The sequence below is a fragment of the Mastigoproctus giganteus genome, chromosome 8, assembly GCF_048544385.1.
Source record: "Mastigoproctus giganteus isolate SK-2022 chromosome 8, ASM4854438v1, whole genome shotgun sequence".
Lineage (NCBI taxonomy): Eukaryota > Metazoa > Arthropoda > Arachnida > Uropygi > Thelyphonidae > Mastigoproctus > Mastigoproctus giganteus.
In genome coordinates, this window is record NC_143582.1 from 48,605,968 (window position 1) to 48,631,544 (window position 25,577).

Below are 25,577 nucleotides of genomic sequence, written 5' to 3' on the forward strand. Positions count from 1 at the left end.
TGTTCAAGTTGGTAGTTTGAATAAATTTAAACAATTATAAAAATTATTAGAAGAGATATATATATAATCAGATTATTTTTAGCTGATTCCATATGAGCATGTCCGTTCTTGTCTAACTGGACCCCCAGTAGATGGTTTTCTTGTGTGCCCCCCCCCCCGTTTGTCATCAATCACATAGGCTATATGCTCTTGTTTTTTTTTTCTTTTTCTGAAGAGTAACATGCAGCATACATTAAATCATAAATTTTCTTTTGTGTATATATGAATGAAAGCAGAATAAAAGAAATTCACAAAGTCGTATATTTCTTCAAAGAGAGTGATACTGTTGAATTCGCAAGCAAACGTCATTGATAGGCGGTACCTGTACTAACAATTCACTATATGGCCAGCGCAGCAAAGTTTCCGGTGTATGTATTGGCAAGAGCTGCAGTCCAGTAATTTTTACAATTGCGAAAACAATGTCGAAGAGAAAGTGTTTAAGTATTAATGATAAAGCACAGATTGTTATGATAATGACCAGGGTTTTAAGAAAAAATATGTTGCGGAGAAATATGGCATATCTGCAAGCAGTTTATCTATGATTTTAAAAAAATCGAGAATCAATTTTAAATGCAATTGAAGGAGGAGCAGACAAGAAGTGAATTAAGTTGTGTATATATGAAGATGTTGATAAAGCTGTTCTAAAATGGGTGCAAATGATACGTGAAAAGAATATACCAATATCGGGTCTAATAATTAAGCAACAAGCTCTGAAATTTGCACAGTCCCTTGGACATACAGAATTTAATGCGAGCACTGGGTGGCTAGATAAATTTAAGAAGTGCCACAGAATTGTGGAAAAGGTTATTTGTGGAGAAAGTGTTAATGTAAGCGAAGAAGATTGCAACAGTTGGAGGAACAATACCTTAAAGAAGATATTGGAAGGAGCTTAAATGTTTACCGAATAGAACACTTGCTTTTAAGGATGAATGTTTTGGTGGAAAACAAAGCAAAGAAAGAATCACTGTGCTAGTTGGAGCAAATATGACAAGAAGTGAAAAATTAAGACTTTTAGTCGTCGGAATATCAAAAAACCCAAGATGTTTTAGAGGAACAAAATGTTTGGAAGTTGACTACATCTTTTAATAAAAAAGCATGGATGACAAGTGATATTTTTGAAGAATGGATATTAAAACTAGACAAGCGTATAACAAAAGAAAAAACATGTTGGTAACTGACAACTGTCTGGCACATCCTGCCAAACTTAAAAGTGTAAAGTTGTTTTTACCACCAAACGTAATGTCAAAACTTCAGCCAATGGACCAAGGCATTATTAAAAATTTTAAATTTCATTATCGAAAGAGAATGATAATGAAGACTGTCAGTGCATTATCAGAAAATAGAAACTTGAAGATTACAATTAACCTTAGAGATTGCATCTCTGAACTGGCAAAAGTTTGGACAAACGATGTCACTGAATACACTATTCAAAATTGTTTTTCGAAAGTGGGATTTGCATTGAATACAGAAGTCGAACAGCAACTGGACGAACAAGATGAACTGCCCCTTTCACAACTGAAAAACTTTTGGACATTATTAGAATTGTGTGGAAGCATCAATGGATAGTTATGTTTATAGATCACAGCAGAACAGCCAAGTGAAGATGAAATACTGCTGAACAGTGTTAGACGCGACCATGATCATGAAGAAATTAATGATGACGCTGAAGAGACGCATCAGAACAACCCGTAGAAAAGCCAACTCGCAAAGAAAATGATTAACGCTTTTAAAACGGTTTGTATGGGTCTACAGTTTAGTGAAAATGGTCTTGATAATGTTTTTAATGCTATGAACAAATGTGAGGTTTTCTTTGAGAATCAGACAATTTTTTAATTGTACTGTGCACACGAAAATTACAGATTTTTTTAATTTGTGATATTTACCGGCGAATATTGTGTAAACATAATTTAAATAAGTATGTTTTTCAAATAAAATACATTAAAAATAAATGTAGATTCGTTTTCATTTTCTAATTAGATAACAATTTCTAATAAAAAAATATTCTCTGTAAAACGAATTTTTTCGCCAGTTTTATTGGATTTGTTATAGGTAAGTTCGACTGTATTTTGAAACTTATAGTTTTGCTGTGTTCATAAATATCAGTGTAAGAACTTTTGTACAGTTATGCAGTTGGAAGGATCTCTTGTGCTTATAACAGAGATTCACAGTGAAAGTGACATGCTAAATTAATCTGGAATTTATTTTAAAAAAGAGACCATCTGCCACTTGATGAACTGTAAGTCCTAAAAAGGACTGTCATAACAGTGTCTCGGTTTTTAAATAAATATCAGAGTAACCAGCAATGTCATTTGTTGGAAGGTAGTGCGATACCATGAAGGCCAAGTGATTATGCTATGAACAAATTTTCTGTTGACACGGATATATTCAAAAATGGCTGCTTACATTAAACATTTGAAAATGTGAATTGAAAAAAAATTACATTGTATGTAGTGGAGCATTCTTAGCAGAGTTATTCATCCTTGTAACCATTTTTGCCTTAGCTGTCTCAGCATGCAAATATTTTTTCTATACATGCTGTATATATGGTGGGTCATAAATAAGGAAAAATGTTTCACTAAACACTATTTTAAATGTATATGATAGTATGAACCTGCAATGCTCAATACATTCTATGTTGTTATCAATATTTGTAAAATAATAGTTTACCTCAATATAGTATGTACAGAAGTGTTCTATGTATTATATTGAGGTAAACTTCTCATTATTTTACTAATATTTAAATACATATTTAATTAAAGTCTGCAAAACAAAGGGCATATGTAGACTTTTACTTTGTTTGATATGGCTGTCATTTTGGTCTTTATAAAATTGCACTGTTTTGGGCACATAGCAAGGCACAGTTCCTCATATTTTCTACCAAGTACTGTTCAATAAAGAATAATTATATTTCATGGACATCTGTACTGCTTGCTATTTCTAGCCAAGTGCAGAATTTAAGGCCAAACTAAGCTGCATCATGTAGTGACTGTGCTGGTGAATCATGCACATTGGTAAAGTAATAAAGGGTAAATTTGTGCTTAATATATCTTTACTTTTATAGCCTGGTCAGTCAAGTTGATACCTATTCGGCTTCGCCTACATAAGATAGGCAAAAGTATGCCTATCTCAAATTTTGTTTCACTCTCAAGAAAGCATCAACTGAAGCATATGTAATGTTAAGAGGCTTGTGGTGAATCTATGCTATCATATAGCACATGTCACAGGTAATTTAGAGTGTTTAAAGATGGATGTGATTCAACCACAGAAATTGGCTCTAGGGCTCCAACCAGTGCTGTCACATCACAGAAACCATAAACACTACAATAATTGTGGGAGAAGGTTGTCATATAACAGTAAACAAACTGGCAGAAACGTTGAGAATATCAGTAGGAAGCATGCATGCTATTCTCCATGACCATTGCATATGACATGTTTGTGCACACTGGGATCCAAGACTACTCACACCTGAGCAACAGCAAATTTGCATGGTTTGTCAGGAGCTGCAACATATGGTTACTGAAGGTGGTGAGGTTCTGCACAAGGTGATAACAGCAGATGAGACATTGCTTCATCATTTCAAACTGCAGAGCAAGCAGCAAAGCTCTGTTTGGAAGGTTATGGTCCTGTTGTGCTACATCCTATGACTGTTATGGAACCTTACTACAGAACTGTACTGCATATTTTATGGGAAAACACTCATCACAACTGCATAGAGGTGGGTGGATCTGCATCATGACAAAGTGAGAACTCACATTACTCAGTGTCATTGAGTACTTAGCTTGCATCGAGGCAAGCTAAGTAGGGCAAATGAGCACATCTGCTCATTTGCCCTACAGTCCTTACCTTGCACCCTGTTTTTATTTATTTATTTATTTTTTTCCTTCTGAAGTTAGAGCTGTGAGGAAGCTGTTTCTCAAATGTATGTCAAAAACTGGTTTTCACTAGGTTTTCGAAGAATGGCAGAAATGGGGACTTTGAAATGGACTGCACATATGTTAACAGCTTCATTCTATGTGGGCCTCCAGGGCCGAGGTCCACACGCACACTAATCTCAAGGTCAAAAGACCATGATGCCACCTTTGATTTAAAACCAATTAAATTTTGATTCAATTATCATTGAATCTTTGTGTAATGTGTGCTATAAAAACAGCTGGCATAATCATCTGTTGGCAACGAGTAGCATATTGTGCTATCCAGTGCCTTCGGTTACCATTCCTATATCTCATGAAGAATTGCTTATACTCTATCTCAAGGATATCTTCTCTTACAAGATTGAAATTGGCAGAGATCTTTGAGATACAAGATCTACTGAATTTTGATGGATTCTTTGCTGGTATTCCCACTTCTTAAATTTGCTTTGTGTCCAAAAACCTGGTGTGAACTGGCAACCATTTTCATATTTTGCATGCCATTATATTTTATATAATCAATCATAATTGTAAGGAAAGGGTTAAGGCATTTCCATGAGGTCAAATCAGATTATCTGTTTTATTATTATTTTTTTGAAACTAACTTTGTATAGTTAATTTTAAAAATAAACTGCAACTTACAGGTTTATGTATTTTTATTACATAAAATAACAGTGAAATGTAAAATAAATAGCATACAGAAAAGCACAACCTTTTTCTGTCAGTGCATCTGATTTTACGAACTGTTTTTATGCCATGAAGTGTAACTTGTTCAGCTCTTGAAAAATAAAGGGAAAATGATTTTTATGAGAAGTTTATGACCCGAGTATGAAAGGGTAGTGGCAACATGCTAAAAATTTCTGTTAATGTATAGCACTTCAATATTTTTTTTATTATTTCCTGAATAAGGAAAAATGGACAAAATCACACTGTGCAGTCATCCATTATTTGGGGGGAAAGGGACTAGTGCCAAAATTAATCATTCAGATATGGTTACAACATTGGAGGAGGATTATTCCACTGTTAAGAACTTGGCAGCAGAATTTAAGTGACTGATGGGAGAGCCTGATAGATGTGGCCTATCTATCAGGCAGATGTGAGCAAATCTTTCACAGGCTGTGAAAGATTTGCAATATATAATTCCTGAAGTTATGCATGATTTGCTGTTGAGTAACTGATGAGTGACAGTTCGGTATATTGCCACCATCTTGGGCATCTTGTCTGCTACATAATAACAGAGGTTCTGGCTCTGAATGAGGTCACAGCATTATGGGTCCACAGTTGTTGTTCACAACAAGTTAACATTTGTGTGTGCTTGTAAAACAATGCAACCTTGTGGGGCGTTTGCAAAACTCAAGCTTTCTTCAGCAAAGGAGTTTTGTTCCAGCAGGACAAAACACATGCTCACAAGTCTTCACTGCATGAGTCCAGCCTTAATCTTCTTGGACTTTTGAAGAAATACCTGGCTCACATCGATTTTTCTCTTTCACTAATATCATTGTTGTTGTGGATACATTTGAGTCCAGTGAGAAAACTTCACACCTGGAATCAGCACACTGCAGACAAAGGTGTGTCAACCTTTGTACTCAGGCCATAAACTTTACAAACATGCTTCACCCAATAATTTCTCTTTTTTTTTTTTTGCTTAAAGTAGAAATGTGTAAATATTCAAACAATTTTCTTGCTTATGTCATATGCACAGTTACAATTATTGTAATGAATTAGAATTAAACCCTTTCACTGTTCTCTTTGCAGGTTGAATTATATTTTTGTTATTGGTAAAGGAAGTAAGCCCTACATATCCCTGCCTCGAGGTAGAGGTGTGAAGTTATCTGTTGCAGAAGAGAGAGATCGTCGTCTAGCTGCTAAGGCACAGCACTGATAATTGAGAATTTACACATCCTCATATTAAATAAAATACCAGAACTTGTGCATTATTTCTCTAATTAATTTAAATTCCATTGGTGTTAAATTTTTTTTTGCAGTGTACACAACTTTTGTATCATAATATTTAACAATTTTTTTTATAACCTGATTGGTACTTTACAATACACTAGATGGTAAAAATCATTCAGGCACTGCTGCAAATAGTTGCATACTGTGATAGAATTCCCATGCACGTGTCGGCTCAGCTATATCAGTATGAATCTTGTGGTTCTGGCTGTGGGGTAGAACTAAACATGGAATAATGATTAGCTGCCATACAATTTTTATGTGCAACTATGACTCGCAAACAAATCCCTAAGTCGGCTGTGGCCAATTTTATTTAAGTATTGTTATTTCTTGTGTTCATGGATTTTGGAAAAGAGGCAGAAGGCATGGAGATTGCCTGGAAATCACTTTCTCTTGAAAAGTATCATCTTGATCAAGGCTGCACGTTTTACCTAACTTAGAAACAAAAGTCGCATACCCTATACCAGCATTTCTCAAACTGTGTTCCGTGAAATTGTAATTAATATAATTTTAAAAAAATATTTTGTAGTGTACACCACTTTTCATAGTATTTAACATTCTCCCCCCCCCCCCCCCCCCAGTTATTAATATACTGATAATCTAGACTGCAGTACACTTCATTTTGGCCGGCTTTGCATAGAGAAGTATGAAGCGAACCGCTATAACTAAACTTTTTTTTTTTGGATTATTATTAGTATTTTGAAATATTATTAAAATATGTGACCATAGATTTGTGGTTGAAAAAAGGAACGTTACAACGAGAATCAAAGTACTTCTAGTAGTGCAACTGAGGTCAATGAAAACGAACACAACTGTTTACTAATAAAATATTAGCAAACAGTTTGGCTCCTGCTAAACTTCTGTTCCATGATTAAAAAAGTTTGTGATATGCCACCTTGAGTTTTTGAATGTCAGAAACTTGCACGCAGCTGGGTGAGTTTGAATACTTGTGGTCACGTGGTGTCCAATGGAATTTTTGGGAAATGTATGGAAAATAATTCAAAAAGCCGAAACAAGAGTGGCATTCCACAAATGTACACCTTGGGGTATTCCTTAAGTACCCAATAATATTTTTGAACTGAAGGACAATAGTTTGCACAGTTCTCTATACTCTATTCACAGCAAGGAGACAGTGTAGGTAAACAAAAGCACGCGAACACTTGAGAACTCAAATTGAGACAACCTTTCTAGAACAGTGCTTCTCAAACTTTTTTGGATCACTGGAAAAAAGCTCTTGCCAGGTTTTTTTTTTTAGCCCACCAAAGTGAAATGAATATTTGTCTGCCTGCCTCCAAAAATGTAAATGCAGCCCTGCATGTATGTGTGAATTATAAAGAAAACTATTTACTGCACTTTATTCCTGTGTAAAAAATTACAACTACATAAATAAAGTCAGTAGTCACAATAATTAAACATTTTAAAATTTAATATGATGGATTGAAAAATTTTTTTTTTGCAATTCCTCTCATTTTAAAAGAAATTTTTACAATTCCCCACAATGCAGGATTAATGGTCAGGGATTTTCTTTTGTAACCAAAATTCCTGATATAAATTTTGGCTTCAGTTCAACTTCATTTTGTAACTCAATCAATTCTTCTTCTACAAAACGTTCACCATCGTCATTATTTAAAAAGATTTATAACCCAATCTGGAATTTTCAAATTAAGGAGATCTTTGAACCTTTCCTGCATATCTCTGTGCAACATTTCTAGAGTTTCATCAGCTATTTTTTCTGTTTCCAACAGATTTGGAAATTTACATGGTCCTACGTAGTGCATGAAAAGCCTTAATTTTAAAATTTTGAAATTTGAGTTTTTGTCTTAATAAGAGATATCAAGTCTCAATAGTCTTGTCCTTGTAAGTTCATTGAGTTGAATCTAATAAATAAATCTGCAAGATAAGCAATATCAGTTTATTTTCTTGAGGTCGTTCCTATACTACAACAGTATCAAAGAGTTCATGAAATCTGTTTAGACAGTTGCCTTTTGACAGCCTCAGAGTGAAGTAGGAATCGTTCAAAACCTTCACTGTTTAGATCACAAAGCTTTCGAAATATATGATCATTCAAAGAATGTGCTTTAATTTTGTTTATAGCAGTAATAATAGTTTGTAGAGAATTGTGCAGTTGATCAAGTTTTTTTGCAACTAAATGCTGACAGTGAATGACACAATGAACAGTAATAATATTTGGCACAGCGTTTTTTAAATAAGCCATAAAATCCTTGTAACAGCCAATCATTGGTGGTGCTCAATCAGCCCCCATGGATAATTGAAATGCCCCCTAGGGAGCAATATCGCCCACTTTGAGAAGCACTGTTCTAGAATAATCCTTGTTCACCTAGGCTTCGATAGGTGAACAATGGTCCTTTTTGTGAATGGACTATAGATGTCCAATGGAGGATGGAAGCATCTTTAATGATTCATGTCGAGGGAAATGGACCATAGCCTGCCACCCTGGTTCAGTGTGAGTTGGCAGATCAACCCCTGCACTCTTGGTTATGGAGGCCCTCTTACACAGTTACTTAATCTAAATTCCTTTTATTCCAATATACAAGAAAATGACAATTACCTGAAGTGGAGACAAAGCTCAGTGTTGGTTATGTTTTATTTCTGCAGTACACACATGACTCATTATATAGTCAAACATAACTTAAGGTGAAGAATACAAATTACAGTAGTGAACAAAGTTTACACTTCAAATCTCCAAAAACAGAAAAAAGATTCCAATGAGATGCACTTTAATTATAAATAAAATGTATAGTGATATGGGCAAAGAAATGACAGTAGTCAGAACCACTGTTCATCTCCACTTGCTATGCAACAATTTTCTTTGCTTGCCTGATCTTTACTGCTTACATGCTATAATAATAAAAAAATTTTCAAATTACCAAGCAGATTATTTTTATACTTAACAGCTTTGAATATAATACATTTTTAAGGTAGGAACTCTGAAGCAATAAAAATGTGGGGAAAGAAATCAGTATCGAAAAATAAATGAGAATCCACATAGAATAAATTATACAGTAATCATCTTGTATGGCAAAATCTCAAATGCTTCAGGCTAAAGGCACTTCAGTTTATCAACATATGTTAATCTTGCTGGTGCTCCTATTAGTACCAGTTCACACGAAATAAAGAATTTATTGTTTAATTAAATAACAGCAATATATTACAGTTTGAAACAAAAACCCACATTAGCCTTTGTTTCCAACAAAAATAAGTTATCTTCAATAGATGACGGCAAGTTTCTTACCAGCTCCTGCATTTTCTTTATACACTTTGCTTTAAAAATTCAACAACTGCAACAAGTAGCTTATAGCATTTCACTTTAACTCAATTCCTTCAGGAGTCATTTCTACTTGGGAAAAGCTAGTTTCTGCAGGAGCTTCTGCACTTCCATTAACACAGGAATTTTTGTCCGTCTTTTCTCCTGAAAAATACATACCAAAAGAGTACAATTTCTGAGAGAAAAAAAAAACAGCAATAGTTTTTTTTTTTTAGTGCTAATGAATGCATTAAAAGGTAGGGAATATGCAGAAAAATTTATACTGTTTTGGAAATTTTTTCTAATATCAACTACATTTGGTCACATTTTACAGTTCTTATCACTCATGTCTGCAAGTTTGTGTTATGGTTGAAAATCATGACAAACTTATTTCATATACCTAAGATTGACTAACTACAGCTCCAAGTGCCTTCAACAATTGTTCCATTCACTCATGAGAACTGAATTTAGTAAACTGCAATAAAGGAAGTTAGAGCATTGGGGAGGGAAAGTCACCATTATATTATTAAAATTTAAAAAAAGTTTGAGATGGCATGCACTTCATGAAATACTTTATCATAATTTAGAAAGTGAGGGGGATTAGCTACAATGTGCAAAAACCAGCCCTAGCACTAGTTTGCCAAAAATTTTAAGGCACGTACCAACTAGATGGCTTTCTTTATAACCAGGTATAGAACGAATTTTGAATGAAAATACCCCTTTTCTGAAACTCAGCAAATTAAGCTTTAAAAATGGTTATCTTATGAATCATTTGAAGTAGCAGAATATTTTAAATTAATAGTAAAACTAAAGTTGGATATGAATGATTTATTTGATGGGGTTTCAGTACTAAAAACAATTATTAAACTTCGAGTCAATGGCATTTAATTTTGAAGTGTTGATTTTAAGCCTTCAAATATTTTCAAGGTCATTTTGTATCTTTTTTTAGTGTGATGAACTTGAAGTGTTTGTAACCACTCTACATTATACCTTTATCAAGACTTGCTGATAATGCCACACTTTCACATTAAACAAAATCCATTCTTTGGAACTATACCAAAATAGATGTTTAGTTTCACTCATAAAAAGTGAACTAATGATCTACTTCAATTTTAAAGATAATTGTTTAGATATTTCTGAGAAAATTAAAAATGATGCCCAAGTTCTTAAGGCTGCTCGAAATAGGACAAAATATGTTCAGTGGGAATGATTTCTTGCTATTAAACCAGTACGTGTCTTTTTTTTTTTTTTTTTTTTCATTACTTTAGTTTGATGTCAATTAATGCACTAAACTTGCATTTGGATCAATCATGCTTTTTATATCATCCTTATCCTTCCCCATAGAAAGCCATGGTTTACCATTAAATATTTTAAATTATAAATTAAACTGAAATTTGCAAATAGTCAATAATAAAAACTAAAATTTTTAAACCAAAATATAAACAAAATGTTTAATTATTAACTGAAAAATCATTCAATTTTCCTTTTTTGGCATGGGGGTGGAGTTAAGAGCTGGAGAGTGGTAGAATTAATTATTTTTGAGTGTCCTTTAATAGTCATAGAAATCTAGTAACCCTAGTGCACACATACAACATTAATCAAACTTGCACTTCCTTGTAAAATAGTTAAAAAAATAATAAATTAGTTTTGAGACAAGGAACTATGAATGCCATGATGACTACTGACTCAGAAAAATACTAGACAATATTGCCAATACTGTTTACTGGCATTTGCCTAATGAGATTCAAGTGTATACCATTTTCAGCTTAGAATAATTTATCTTGTTCAAGTAGCATTATCTTGATTATTATCATTAACTACCCTGCTTGCCTTTTTTATTATCAGAAAAACTTAGACATTAAACTTTAAATAAAAATATTCATATCAATAAATATCATAAAAATGCCAAACACTGGAGCCTTTGTCAACACTGGTAACAGACTGGTCAAAACTGTCAACTTTCTGTAACACTGGTCCACAAAAGAGCAACTATTTATAACCACTCTACATTATACCTTTATCAAGAGACTTGCTGCTAATGCCACACTTTCAAATTAAACAAAATCTGTTCTTTGGAACTATACCAAAAACTTGCTAAAGTAAGTAATTCTTTGCATTCAGTTCTTTTATTATAATTCCATTCCTGTTCAGATCTGCTATTATATCCTTAACTTTTGACTCAATAATGTTTTTTTATGCAACCTATCATGATTAAAAGTGAAAATGGCACCAAACGTGGTACCACATTCACTTTTAATCATGATATCCTTCTCAATTATAAAATCATTCAATATCCAGTATTAGTTACAATAGTGGTGTCTAGTTTACGTATTATTTCTAGGGACACTAGATGGGAATTTCCATAACATACCTGTAGGGATATGCATTTTCAGCTGACTATGCAAGTCATTTCTTTCCTGTTGTAATGCACGGCACAACTTTTCTAGCAACTCAATTCGTTGTTTGGCATTCGTGACTTCATGGTCTCTCTTTTGTTTCTGAAGAGATATTTTAATACATAAAAATATTTACATAACTTTTTTTAAAAAGAAACTACATAAAAAACATCCTTATTCACACCATATTATTAGGAACATAAATGAAGCCAAATTCAAGTAATTAATAAGTGAACATGAATAATTCTAGTTCAGTAATACACAGCGGTCTGTCACACAATATACAACAGTGTGTATAATTATTTCAGATAATACAGTAAACCTTAACCTATTGTATCCATCAGACAGATTACTGTCAGAAATCCAATAGAACTTTACATTTAATAGTTTTTAGCAGGAAACTTAATATATCCAAAGCAATTACTTGAATTTTTATTATCTAATTGTGACATTAAGCCTGATATGCATTCATCAATCATTATTCATAAATACAGAAAACAAAAATGGCCCTAATACAGAACTCTGGGGTGATCCCACTAAAAACATTAGCTCACAGAGAGCAGTGTCCATTGATTACCACTCTTTGTCTTCTCCCACTCAACTATCTCGTTATCCATAGCAGCAACTTGAACTTATGTCACCCTGCTCCAATTTTTGTCTTTTATGTGCAGTAGTTTTTTTGAAATCCAAATATAGTCAGACCTCTCTTTAACGAACTTCTATGTAGCAAACCTTTTTTAATTCCCCTTTGTCACTACATTGAAAATAGTTTCCGTATAATGAAGAAAATAACGAACTGATTTCGAGAGACCGGGGTATGCACTGTTTGTAGCTCCAGTGTTTAGGCAATAAAGGTGATGCTGTAGAAAGAATGAATTAAGAACATTACAATTTAGTGGTGCCCATAAAACCCTGCAGAAGGAACTGGTCAACCATGGTGTGGGATAGAAAAAGATGGAAGAAGTCTGTCCAGCAGTGGGTCAGCAATGGCTAAAAAGAAGTAAAACCTATACACTACTGTACCGAGAAGTTGCACTGGTCAACTGCTATTTGTGCATCCACAGGCATTGGCAAAGATGAAGGAATATTCCCAACGTGGACATTGGCTCCGGTCAACCTGTTTTCTGCTGTAAGCAACCAATTAGAGAATTAGGAAAGAGTAATTTTCCTTTATCCCAGAAATTCATCTGTTGTTTCGAAGAAATGAGTCATCCACACTTTCACTTGTCTGTTTACATGGTAGGTAAAAGTAGTTCCTAAATCAGTCTTTTTAGCTACTGTGCAAGTAACCTTATAGTGTCTAAGAGGAAATCCTTCAGCATAGTGTGAAAAAGTGGAAGTGCTTAATAGTGTAGATTGGGGCATTAAAAACAAAAGAAGAAGAAATCGCTTTAAAATTTGGTATCCCTGCCAGTAGGGTGTCAACTGAGAAACTGTGTTTGCATTCTCTGTTTGAGGAAACGGAACCAGTCAGAATCGTGCAAATTTATGCCTGTGTGAAGGTGTAGATGAAGCAGTTTTTAAGTGGATGAAGATTTCAGATCAAAACTTGCCGATATCAGGGCCATTAATGAAAGAAAAGGCTATGGAGTATGCATCTTTTCTGCATCATAAAACGTTCCAAGCCAATTATTTTTCATCAGAAAAAAGTTATTTCTGATGCAAGTGGAGTTGCAATCAAAGAAAACAATACCCATTGGAAAGAAAGTTTTGAAAAAATTAGGGAGAACTACGAGCCCAGAGACATATTCAACGTTGATGAAACAGGTCTATTCTTTAAAGATTTGCAAAACAGGCCACTGGCTTTTAAAGGTGATAAATGTTTAGCTGGTAAAAACAGGAGAGAATTATTATTGTTATTAGCCATATGGTGTAAGGAAGCCTGAGGCTTATGCTACATCAGCCAAAAAAAAAAAAAAAATTTCTGAATTACCCTAAGAGACTCAGAAGTAGAAGAGAATCACCAAGAAAGGTAGAATGATGATATCCAGCTCAGGACCCTGAGTGTGCCAAGCCGATACTCGCAGGATTTGAGCCCATGGGGTAAGTTTTGGTTGGTACAAATAGCATTAGCAAAGGCACATGATGCAAGGAAGCAAGCTTATATCGCATCAGCCAAAAAAACCCCCGCTTATTTCACCCAACCACTCGTTCCAAATGTTTATCAAGTTCTGCCTTGAATCTATTTTAGTTATCAACTTCTATGACAGATGGAAGTTTGTTCCAGCAATCAACCACACACGCTGACTAAAGGCAAACTTCCGCACGTCTATCCTACAACCGTCTTTCCTCAAATTGAATTTATGCCCTCTCAGGTGATTATTCTGAGCAGGAGGAAGAATCCCATCAACATTGAGCATGCTCAAACCATTCAAGGCTTTATACACCTCAATCAGATCACCTCGCAGGTGCCTAGTCTCCAGACACTGTAATCTGCAAAACTTAAGCCTTCCTTCGTAACAGCAACCCTTCGTTCCATTCACTAATCTTGTTGCCCTTCTCTGCACTCGTTCCAACAGCTCTACATCCTTCTTAAAATGAGGCCTCAAGACCTGTATACAGTACTCAAGGTGTGGTCTGACCATTGCCTTATACAAGGGGATAATCACCTCCTTATCCCTGCATATCACTGACAAGACACCATGAGCTACTCTTGCAGACCGTCTGCACTGCTCAAAAAACGTCATATCTGCCTGGACAATTACTCCCAGGTCCTTTTCTTTCTCTACCACTGTCAGTGTGGTACCACAGAGTTGATACGTTACTCTGGGATTACTGCTTCCCATATGTAGTACTTTACATTTGTCAATGTTAAACTTCATTTGCCACCTCTCAGTCCATCTGCTCAACTTTTCTAGATCCTGTTGCAGCAGTGTACTGTCATTAACAACCCTGCCAACCTTTGTATCGTCTGTAAACTTGGACATTAAGCCTGATATACCATCATCAATATCATTTATAAATACAGAAAACAACACTGAACTCTGAGGGACTCCACTAATAACGTTAGTCCACAAAGAGCAGTGTCCATTCATTACCACTCTAACTTTTCCTACTCAACCATTCCTTTATCCATAGCAGCAATTTGCCTCCAGTGCCACATTGCTCCAATTTGTGCAGCAGTTTTCCATGTGCAACAGTATCAAAGGCTTTTCTAAGATCTAAACATATGATATCAAAGTTATTCTTTGCATCCAGTTCCTTTGTGACTACATCATAGTATCCAATCAAATTAGTCAGACAAGACTTCCCCTTAACAAACCCATACTGTGTCCGAGCTATAACTGAAGTCTTGTCTAGGCGATCCTGCAATGCTTCTTTAACCAGTGCCTCCACTAATTTCCCTGGAATAGAAGTTAAACTAACAGGTCTGTAATTACCTGTGTCTCCCTTTGATCCTCCTTTAAAACAATAATTAACAGCGACGTGATTGATGAACTATAAGACATTGAACAATCTTGGGGAGAGTTGCAAGGTTTGATCAGTGGAGAAATTGTTCTTGACGAATTTTTAAGAGTTGATAATGATGTCATAGTATCTGAGTGACTCCAACATTTTGGAGCGTATTTCAAGAACTGGACAATATCAACAATGAGTTACTCTTTGAGTAAATCAAAGAGCTAACTGATGATTTTTGTAATATGCAAAACATTCTTTTGCATATTACCAAAAGGATGTTTTGCATATATATAAGCATTAGGATGGCAGATTTAATGTGTGGTGGGAGAAAGAAAAAATTAGTGCTAGGCTATGGGAATAGTATCAGCAACGTAACATAATGCTAGCGAAAATTTCAACTTCCGAGGACTTGGAACGAATAACCAAAAAGCAATGTGTTCACATTGCAATATTTTCACAATTCCCAAAATCCCCGGGCACAGTCCGTAATGACCGTGTCTTCAGGGGAGACGGACCGTGCCAATGGATTTTGGGAATTTTATTGCTTCTCGAGCTACTTGCATTCCCAAAATCCATGGGCACGGTCCGTATCCCCTGAAGATGCGGTCATTACGGACCATTCCCATGGATTTTGGGAACGCAAGTGGCTCGAGAGCTTGCGAATCGATTCATCCAGTCGTAATACTATTAATAGGGACAGGGGAACACGTTTACACCCCATTTGAGGTGGTTGTCCTCAGACGGGATGACCGGTTTTGTTTGACACGTTCCCGAGCCACTTCCGTTTCCGATGAGCGCGTGGGGAATTCCGACCATGTGACCATGTGCATGAGTGCCATGGGCCTGCTACTTAAGGATGTGTCATTGTAGTAATAGTATACTGTTGAAGAATGAGACAGCAGTCTCCGAAAGCTTCAGGTTTTATCGCTTTTAATCCAGTTTATTTTAGATAATTTTATTGCTTCGGTATTTTTAACGTTTTATCGTAGTTTATTTTATTGTAATATTTTAGTCTTCCGATAGTGTATCACAGTATTTCATTATATTCTGTATATTTTATTTTTATAGTAAATTTTTAATTCCTTGGCTGGTGTTTGTCTAATTATTGCAGTATGGGAATAGTATTAGCAACATTATGCTAGAAAACAGAGCTACAGCCACAGGAAAAAAAAAAAATCCCAAATTTCTTCAAATGATTTCGAGTCTAAATATTTCTTAAATTTATTCATACTACCCACCTATTTCAACAACTGATTACTCTTTGGCTGAATATCAATTTCTGCACATCTTTTCTGCAACCATCCATCATCCTTTTCAAGTGTAAATTTTCCCCTTGTGCATTTCATCTGAGAAAGACTAAAGTTGCCATTGGCATTTAGTGTCTTTAACCCTTTATACAATTTAGTTAGGTCACCACAAAGATGTCTGGTTTCGCCAGTCTCTCTTGGTAAGAATATCCTTTTGTATCCAAACCTAATCTGGTTAATCTTCTCTCCACCCTTCCCAACAGATCATTTTCTGTGATAGTATAGTAGTTTAGTGACGTGACTCATTTGGAGAGATCTTGGTTAGAGTCTGTTGATAACTAGAAGAATATTTAAAGGGTAAAGTCTGTAGTTAGCTGATCTCAAGAGAAGGGAGTGTAGCGTCCCTCCCCCATGAATTATTCTAGGTTTTCGATGTGAAACATCCCTTGGGGCACCTACAACAAAGTAAATCTGATTGGTCACAAAAAATGCATCACAAAAGTGATGCCATCCACGGCTTTCACGAGAGGCACTCCACCTCTGGTCTGTGCCAAGCACTCACTAGTAGTGTGATTAGACTGCGTGCTGCATTTTTCGTGACCAGTACAATATCTTGAGTTGTAGTGAACCGATTTACAAAATTCAAACACCATTCATTCGAATTTCGTCAAACTGCATTAGAAAAACACTTAGAAAATTTCACAAATATACGTGGCCTCAATTCTAATCTCAATGATGTCCATTTCCACTTGCAGTTTGCCAAACCCCATCTACTTTTTCTTACAGAATCTCAGTTGCCAAATTATTCGCTGTATGATTCCTTTCGCCTGAAAGGTGGTATTTGTGCATATGTCCGTTCCGATATTCCCTGCCAGAAACTTGGTAATTTGGAATGTCCTTTTTTCGATCTTCTCTAACTTAAAATCTCTACCTGACTTTGTCAAATTAATCTGTTGTCTCTACCTTTCTCCCAACTCCACTAATCACTTGGAGCTATTTGATTTCCTCTCTTTGCAACTTGACTTTCTCCAGTCCAACTTTCCTAACAGTGAGGTAATTTTTCTTTGTGATTTTAATGTTCACAACTCCAACTGGCTTCCGTTTTCTAGTCACACGGATCCAGCCGGCCTAGATGCTGAGGCTTTTGTAATTACTAATGATCTTGCACAGATTTTTCATTTACCTACAAGGATACTGGACAATCCTAACCATACAGTCAACACGCTTGATCTTTTTCTCACAAACAACTCTTCTAAGTACACAGTCGAAGTCAGTGGTGGTCCTTTAGGCACCTCAGATCACAACTTGGTGATTGTCTCTTCTTCAATGGAGCCTTTATCACATGGCTATTCCCAACCTCGTGTTCTTTGGCATTACAAGAATGCAAAATGGGATGATCTGCAAGATTTCTTTTCCTTGGTAAAATTACTGTTTCAAAACTTCTGATGTCAACGTTTGCTCAGATTGTGTCAGTGAAATTATTCTTGTAGGAATGGACTCCTTTATGCCACACCCCACTTTAAAATCTCGTCCTTTATCTAAACCTTGGTTTTCCAATAAATGTGCTAAGGTTGTTCAAGAGAAGAATATTGCTTATTGTAATTGACTTGTTTCCAAATTCTTCAGTTCCATTTTCTGCCTACACCAAAGCTTGCAACAATTGTAAAGCAGTATCAGTCCAAATTGTAAAGCAACATCAGTCCAAACTAGATTTTGAACAGGCTAAGAGTAGAAAACTTGTTTCTTGCCCTAATGGTAGCCAAGCATTCTGGTCTCTTGCCAAAGTTCATGGCTGCAACTTTTGCCCATCTCTGTTCCCACCTGTCAAAACCAGATGGTTCTGTTGTCACTTCAGCCAAGGATAAAGCTGACCTGTTAGAATCCCATTTTTCTTCCAACTCATGTATTAATGATCTTGGTAAAATACCTCCCACCATTCCCAACACACTCCATTCAGTGCCACCTGTAGTCTTCTGTCAAAAGGATGTCAGGATTTTGATGAATCTCGGTGCTAAGGAAGCTCCAGGTCCTGATGGTATTTCTCTACTTGTTTTCAAAACCTGTGCTTCTGAACTTACTCCTGTTCTTTGCTGCCTTTTTTCACTTTCTTATTCCAAAAGTGTTTTTCCTTCTGCTTGGAAATTTGCTCATATTCAGCCAGTTTCTAAAAAGGGTTACAAATCTCTCCCATCCACTTATCATCCCACATTGCAATTACTTCCACACTTTCTAATGTAATGGAGAAAACAATTAACAGCCAACTCTGATCAATGATCGCCAGTCAGTGTCGATCCACTGGTGATATTCTGACCTATGTTACCCATTTATGGACAAAATTCAATGGAAAATTTGGTAAAACACAAGCAGTTGCTGTTAGCATCTCAAAGGCTTTCGATCGTGTTTGTCATAAAGGTCTTCTAAACAAGCTTCCATCTTATGGTTTGCCAACTGTTTTTGTAATTGGTCATCCAGTTTTCTCTCTGATCGCTTAGTGAGGGTGATGGTAGATGGATCTGTCTTCTAACTTCTCCACTAATGGTGGTGTCCCTCAAAGGTTCAGTTCTCTCCCCCACACTTTTCCTCTTGTATATTAATGACTTTCTTCCATTGACTGGAAATCCTATCCATAGTTTTGCCGATGATAGCACATTGCATTCTACTTTCCATTTTGAGAAACCTTGCCTTGCTCAATCAGTTTCAACTTCTCGAATATCCGCTACCAATTCCTTAAATGCTGATCTCCAGGTAATCCTCCAGTGGGGCAAAGACAACTTAGTTGATTTCAATCCTTTTAAAACTCAGTTTTGTCTTATATCTCACAAAAAGAATTCTTCTGCTCCTGTGCTTATCTTTGGTGATACTCTGATTTCTAGGCAAAATGATAAATAAACTTTTGGGGATTACCCTGACTTCTAATCTCTCTTGGCACAAGCACATTACAAATATTGCTTCCTCTGCATCTAAAAAAACTTTGTTTTCTCTTTCGCTTTCAGCGTTACTTTTCTTCCAAATAGCTATTCACTCTGTACAAATTGCAAATCCACCCTACCATGGAATATTGTTCCCACATCTGGGGTGGTGCCCCCAAAACCTCTCTCAGGCGTCTCGATTCCATTCAAAAGAGGGCAGTTAGGTTAATTAATGACTCATCTCTAACAGTCTCTCCACTCGCTGTCTCAGAGATGCACTGTTTCTGCTGCATGCCTTTTCTACAGATACTTCCATGGGCACTGTTCTTCTGAATTGGTTTCTATAATTCTCGCTCTCTTTCAAAATAGTCCGAACACATGCCGCCAGCATCCATTTACTGTCCAACTTCAAACTCACAGAACCAAATTTTCATCTTCCTTGTTTATTCATTCAACTACCATTTTCTGGAACAACCTTCATATGTATTTCCTGAAAATTAGTCTACAGAAGCTCAAGTCTAATGTCAACAAATATCTTCTCTCGTCTTCTCAACCTTCAACCCAAGCATGGCACTACGTAATATAGGTTCTAATACCTCTCGTGTTTGTTGTTTTCATTAAAAAAAAAAAATTATATAGAACTGAATAACAACAGAATCATACCACTGCCCCCATGATTGTTCTCACAACTGAAGTCAGACTGACTGGTCAGTAGTAAATCATTTCACTCTTAGTTTATGTATTGGCAATATGCTGGTATTTCTCCACAGTTCAAAGAATTACACAAATGTGAATATATAAACAATAACAATTATACATCTATAAATTATTTGCCTGATTATGAAGCTTGATTAAAATTTTATTGTAACAGGTGTTGTAAAATGGTTTATTGCACTTAGTAATGTAAATCAAAGAATTCTTTATCACACACCCACACTTCAGTAATCCTCCACATGGGCACCTCTGGTAGCACATAGAATGTCAAAACAGTAACCAATTTCACTGCAGGTGTTCTGAATCATCTCTTAAGAAATGGAAGTCATTGCCTGTTCAATCCGGTCTTTTAACTCAAACTTTTTTTTTTTTTTTTAAATCTTGTCTTTTAAGAAGTAGCCCCACACAAAGAAATTCATGGGTGTGATATACAGCAAACAAGGAGGCCATGGAATTGACTGTCCTGGCCGATCTATCAGTTAGGAAATTTTTTATTGAGGAAATAGAGCGGTTGCAGGCTCCAGTGTTGTGGTGCCCTATCTTGCTGATAAAATACATGTGGCTGCATACCTTCCAGCTGAAGTGCAGCAAGTAATTCTAGTATATCTAGGTAATTTGCAGAGTTCAGTGTTTTCTTGAAGAAAAATAGCCCAAAAATCATCTGGTTGAAGGACAGTGCACACCACGTTTACCTATCACAATCATATTCAAAAACTGAGTAGGATTTTCAGATGCCCATATGCAACAATTTTGTCTCACTTTACCAGACGGGTGGAATGCAGATTCATCACTGAAAATGACATTTTCCAGAAAGTGCTCATCTTCATCTATGTCAGGCCTGGGCAAACTTTTTGGCTGAAGGGCCACATGAGGAATTCAAAAAGAAGGCGGGCTGCACGTAAAATACTATTTTTAGATATATATTATTTATCATGAAGAAGAAAAAAAAAATTATTCTCTAACAACGAAGAATTTAATGAGATGAATGGAACTGTTTTATACCTTTTAACATTTTTTTTAATTTCGGGTGTTAATTTTGTAGTTGAGATTCTTAAAACTGCTTGTAAATGTTCATCAGTGATGCTTGATCATAAAGAATTTTTATCTAGATTCATGATGGAAAATGTTTGTTCACATATGTAGGTCGATCCAAAAATAACCAACATTTTTCGGGCAAAATCATAAAGTTTGTCGAATTTGTCCGAATTAAGAGTATTGTAAAATTTACAGATTTCCTCATGACGGTGCAATTCCCTTAAATCGGTATCACACTCCAGATCTATAATCTGAAGTTGTAGTTCACTCGGAGCACTATCAATTTCTATTGAAAATGGGTCGCGCACTATTGCCAAACTTGTCTCAGTTTTTCGGAAGTCGCCAAATCTTCGTGAGAAGTCGTCATTCAAAGTATTGATAATTTCACAATATTTTTCAAATTTATTTTCTGGAATCTTCAGCAATTTCATGGTTGGAAAGTGGTCTACCTTGTTAATCAATAAATGTCGAAGGAACAAAAAGGAGTTTTAATTGAAATGCATTCAAACTTTTTACCATATCATGGGCATATAAATTTTTCTCTTGTAACACATGTTGAAAGTATTTAAGTGTGTCACGATGTCCAGGGTAAAAGTAAAATCACAAATCCAATTATCAGTTAATTCGGGATAATATTTTTTTCCATAATATTTTTCAGTTTTAAAAATAGAATGATGTCATCTTTAAGATCCCATACTCACCGAAGAACTTTTCCTAAGCTAAGCCATTGAATATAGCTATGATAAGGAATATCTGTGTACTCGGATTCAATATCTTGAAGAAAATTAACGAACTGTCTGTGTTTCAGGCCCCTCGATCGTATTAAATTTACTAGTTTAATAATACAAGATGTGACATATTCAACTCTTAACACATTTTTACATAATACTTGTTGATGTATAATATAATGAATTGTCATTAAATTAAAATCAGGATAATTTTCACAAATTTTATCCTGAATTTTCTTTAACGCTCCAACATTTTTACCTGTCAAACTTGGTGCTCCGTCAGTTGTTACGCTTACCATCTTGTTCCATTGTAAATTATATCTTGTTAAGCATTTTTCAAATATATCAGCTCCTGTTGTTTGGTCTTTAAGAGATCCCATTGAAAGCTCTTCAATAATTTCAAAATTAGAGGTTCATCCATGTACGAAAATTAATAACTGTGCAGTATTCTTTTGGTCGTTACTTTCGTCGAGAGCTATCGAGTACCATGTTATGGATTCTAATACTGATAATAATTGCTCATTCAAATTTGTATCGATACATTCAGTTCTTCTTACTACGGTTCGCTGAAATAAACTTATATTCTCAAATTTGTGTTTAATGTAAGGACATATAATTCCACAAGCTTCAGCCATACAATCTTTAATATAGTCTCCATAAGGAAAAGGCTGAAGGGCCACATTTCTCATATATTTGCTTTTTGCAAATATATGAGAAATAACAAAACTTGCCTCTAGAGTATTTCTTGTTCCTTAGTTAATCGCGTAAACACATTTTGTTGTCTAGATAAATTTTGAATCAATCCATCAGCAGTTTTCTTTCTCGCTTCCGGAGTTAAATTGGCACCATATGCGAAATGTTTAGTAGTGAAATGTCTTTTAATATTGTACTCTTTCAACACTGAGACTCTCCCGGCAGATGAGACAGTCTTGTTATTTATGTTAGCAAAAAAATATTTTGTGTTCCACTCTTCATTGAAGACACGATGCGCTTGTTGAATTTTTCGTTTTTTATTCATTTTTAAAAGGGCGTAAATATATGATTTTTATCGTTACTGGCACCAAGATGATAACCGAAGATAACGCAAAAAAACTAACTGTGGGATGACCGCAGTCAGAGAAAACAGACTGGAACTGCAGCCAGTCAGCAGCCATTGTTGTCATCACCGGTTGTCTGTTACCGTAGTTTTGTGCGGTTAGTTTATAATTGCAAATTATACCATTTAATGTATTACATATACAAATTTATTTTTCAGAAAGGCATCGCAAAAGGCATAAAATAAGTAAACTTTTTTTGAAAATACAATTAAAGCTCGTGGGCCACACAAAAATGTGTGGCAGGCCGCATGCGGCCCACAGGCCATAGTTTGCCCGGGCCTAATCTATGTGGTTGAGAATGTGAATACCTCTTGTTGTTAGAGTTATGCTTACAAAGTGCATGCATAAAGTTCAATCTCTTTTGAACCACCCTGTGCAACATTGCTTGCATATTTGCAGCTGTAAGCTTGCCTGGCAGATTGATTTTGTAAGACTTCGGGCAAACACTTCCTGAATTTCCGAAATTTTACCTGCAGATACACTACGCCTACCTGCTTTCTGGTGCAGCACCAGTGGTGAGCTATAGTGGGCATGCGAGAGCCCATGCAAGCATTGTTATTTTTTGAAAATTCCATTCCATTGTTTTTTTTTTTTAAATTTGCGAGCCCATTGTTGAGACTATCATTTATTTTATAAATGAAATCCTGAATGCAATTGAGTATCCAGAGCCGAAACTACGGTGGAGCAAGTGGGGCCCCATCCCCAGCATTTTAATGGTGCAATCGATCAACTATATATATTAAAATTGCTTCATTTTTGATTTAATTATAGTTGGACCCCTGTTTAACCAACTTCTTTATAGCGAATTTTTTTGAATTCCCCTTGGTAATTACATTTAAAGTAGTTTCTGCTGAATGAAGAAAATTTCCATGTAACGAATGGATTAGGAGAGAACTTTGTAAGCATTGTTCTCACCTCTGGCATTTAGGTAATTAGAAAGCACGAATTAAGAGTGAATGGGATTACCGTTCCGTAAAACCTATACAGTCACATACCGAGAAGTTGTGCTAATCAACATGCTTTCCATAGCCAGTCATCTGTTTTTCGGAGAAGTGAGTGATCCACGCCTTCCAGTAAATTTCTCCTGTGAAAATTACAAAATGCTGCTGCTCGTGCCCACCTGGCTACGGAGGCAGCAAAAAAAGTTGTATGCATTATATCACCAATCTCCAAAAAACCAGCGCGAATTAAGGATTATTGCTAAAGAACTTGATGTGGAAACTAAAGATTGGTTGTGTGTTCGGGCCACAATGGGCATCTTGTAGCTTGCAGATGGTGGGTTGGAGAATTATCCTGCATTGTGCAAACATTTTGTATCAGAAGTTAAATATTCCGGATTATTAAATCGACTTTGAAATCTGGAATTTCTTAACTATTTAGCACTAATGATTGATATCCTGCAGGAGCATTCGTACCTTTCAGAAGCTTTACAGATTCACTGTTTTAATTATTCGAACAATCAATGCTATTGCTAATTTGAAACCGGAAATCATGGAATATGAAAGAAATTTAGTCTCAGTGGCAAGACGGTGAAAAATTTAAGAAATTTAAGTTTTTTGATAAAATATGAAATAAAAATTAATGATTTTAGAGATTTTGTCAAAGACAGTTTATCTTTAAAATCGAGTGAAATTCCCTTTTCAATTAAAAAATCTAGAAATATCTTTGAAACCATTGCGATAGCAGTGCTGAAGCTGAGTGAGCTTTCAGCATAATGAATAATATTGAGTGAATGAATGAATAATGTCAACAGTTAAACACGTTGCAGATGATGACCATCATCTAAATGTAAAACCATTGTTTCAATTTGATCCTGACCATTATGTCAAATATTCCTCTGTAATCATCGCTCAGCTATTGAGCAAAGCAGGAGATCGACAACAAATATTAAAATAATTTTTTCTTGAATATTTGTGTAATCATTTTCTTTTATGTAATCTGTGATTTTTGTGTACCTTTTCTAGAATAGTTTGTTTTTTATGTAACATTTGTTTTTATATTGTGGAATGTTTTGTGATAGTTTTTACGTTATTTTTTTATTCCCAATATCAAAATTTTATCATGAAAAAAAATGTATCCATTATATTTCTCTAATTGTAAAAAAAAGAATAAAAAAGTCACGCATCTGCCAAGTACACGGGATAGATGGTTATATGAGAAACATCCTTTGCGTTTCTTTTAGATATTTTTATTTGTTTATATTGATTACGAAATAAAAGAGTTTTGAATTATAAATATTTTATTGATCATTCACAAATTTCCATAATTTCTGGAAGACAATATACATACTGCAATAATTAAAGACAAACACCAAGGAATTAAAAATTTACTTTAAAAATAAAATATACAGAATATAATGAAATACTGTGATACACTATAGGAAGACTAAAATATTACAATAAATTACGATAAAATAAACTACTATAAAATGTTAAAAATATAGTTACAAATACCGAAGCAATAAAAATTATCTAAAATAAACTGGATTAAAAGCGATAAAACCTGAAGCTTTCGGAGACTGCTGTCTCCCTCTTCAACAGTTGAACAGTGGCTTTCGGAGACTGCTGTCTCCTTCTTCAACAGTTGAACAGTGGCTTTCAGAGACTGCTGTCTCCTTCTTCAACAGTTAAACAGTGGCTTTCGGAGACTGCTGTCTCCTTCTTCAACGGTTGAAGCAGTCTCCGAAAGCTTCAGGTTTTATCGCTTTTAATCCAGTTTATTTTAGATAATTTTATTGCTTCGGTATTTGTAACTATATTTTTAATGTTTTATAGTAGTTTATTTTATCGTAATTTATTGTAATATTTTAGTCTTCCGATAGTGTATCACAGTATTTCATTATATTCTGTATATTTTATTTTTATAGTAAATTTTTAATTCCTTGGCT

The 25,577-nt window shown here is 35.2% G+C and overlaps 2 protein-coding genes across 3 annotated transcripts in view; one reads left to right on the forward strand and one right to left on the reverse strand.

Moving 5' to 3' along the window:
• RpS4 (ribosomal protein S4) overlaps positions 1-5,884 on the forward strand; it is a 55,393-nt gene extending 49,509 nt beyond the window's left edge. Inside the window, exon 7 of the mRNA XM_090379355.1 lies at positions 5,703-5,884. Coding sequence (XP_090235481.1) covers positions 5,703-5,829 — 127 coding nt within the window. The 3' untranslated portion in view covers positions 5,830-5,884. The remainder of the gene's footprint in view (positions 1-5,702) is intronic.
• Positions 5,885-8,470: 2,586 nt separating this feature from the next.
• The window catches only part of LOC150081521 (beta-taxilin-like), a 172,401-nt gene continuing 155,294 nt past the window's right edge, over positions 8,471-25,577 (reverse strand). The window contains exons 8-10 of one of the 2 annotated variants that reach the window (XR_016547307.1): positions 11,537-11,663; positions 9,154-9,330; positions 8,471-8,759 (exon numbers count right to left, since the gene is read on the reverse strand). Coding sequence is in view for 1 of the 2 variants with exons in the window: in XM_090380003.1 (XP_090236129.1) it covers positions 9,224-9,330; positions 11,537-11,663 (234 nt within the window). In the remaining variant the exon portion in view is untranslated. Of the gene's footprint in view, positions 9,331-11,536; positions 11,664-25,577 lie in introns of both variants that reach the window. The other variant, XM_090380003.1, reaches the window with a different exon arrangement.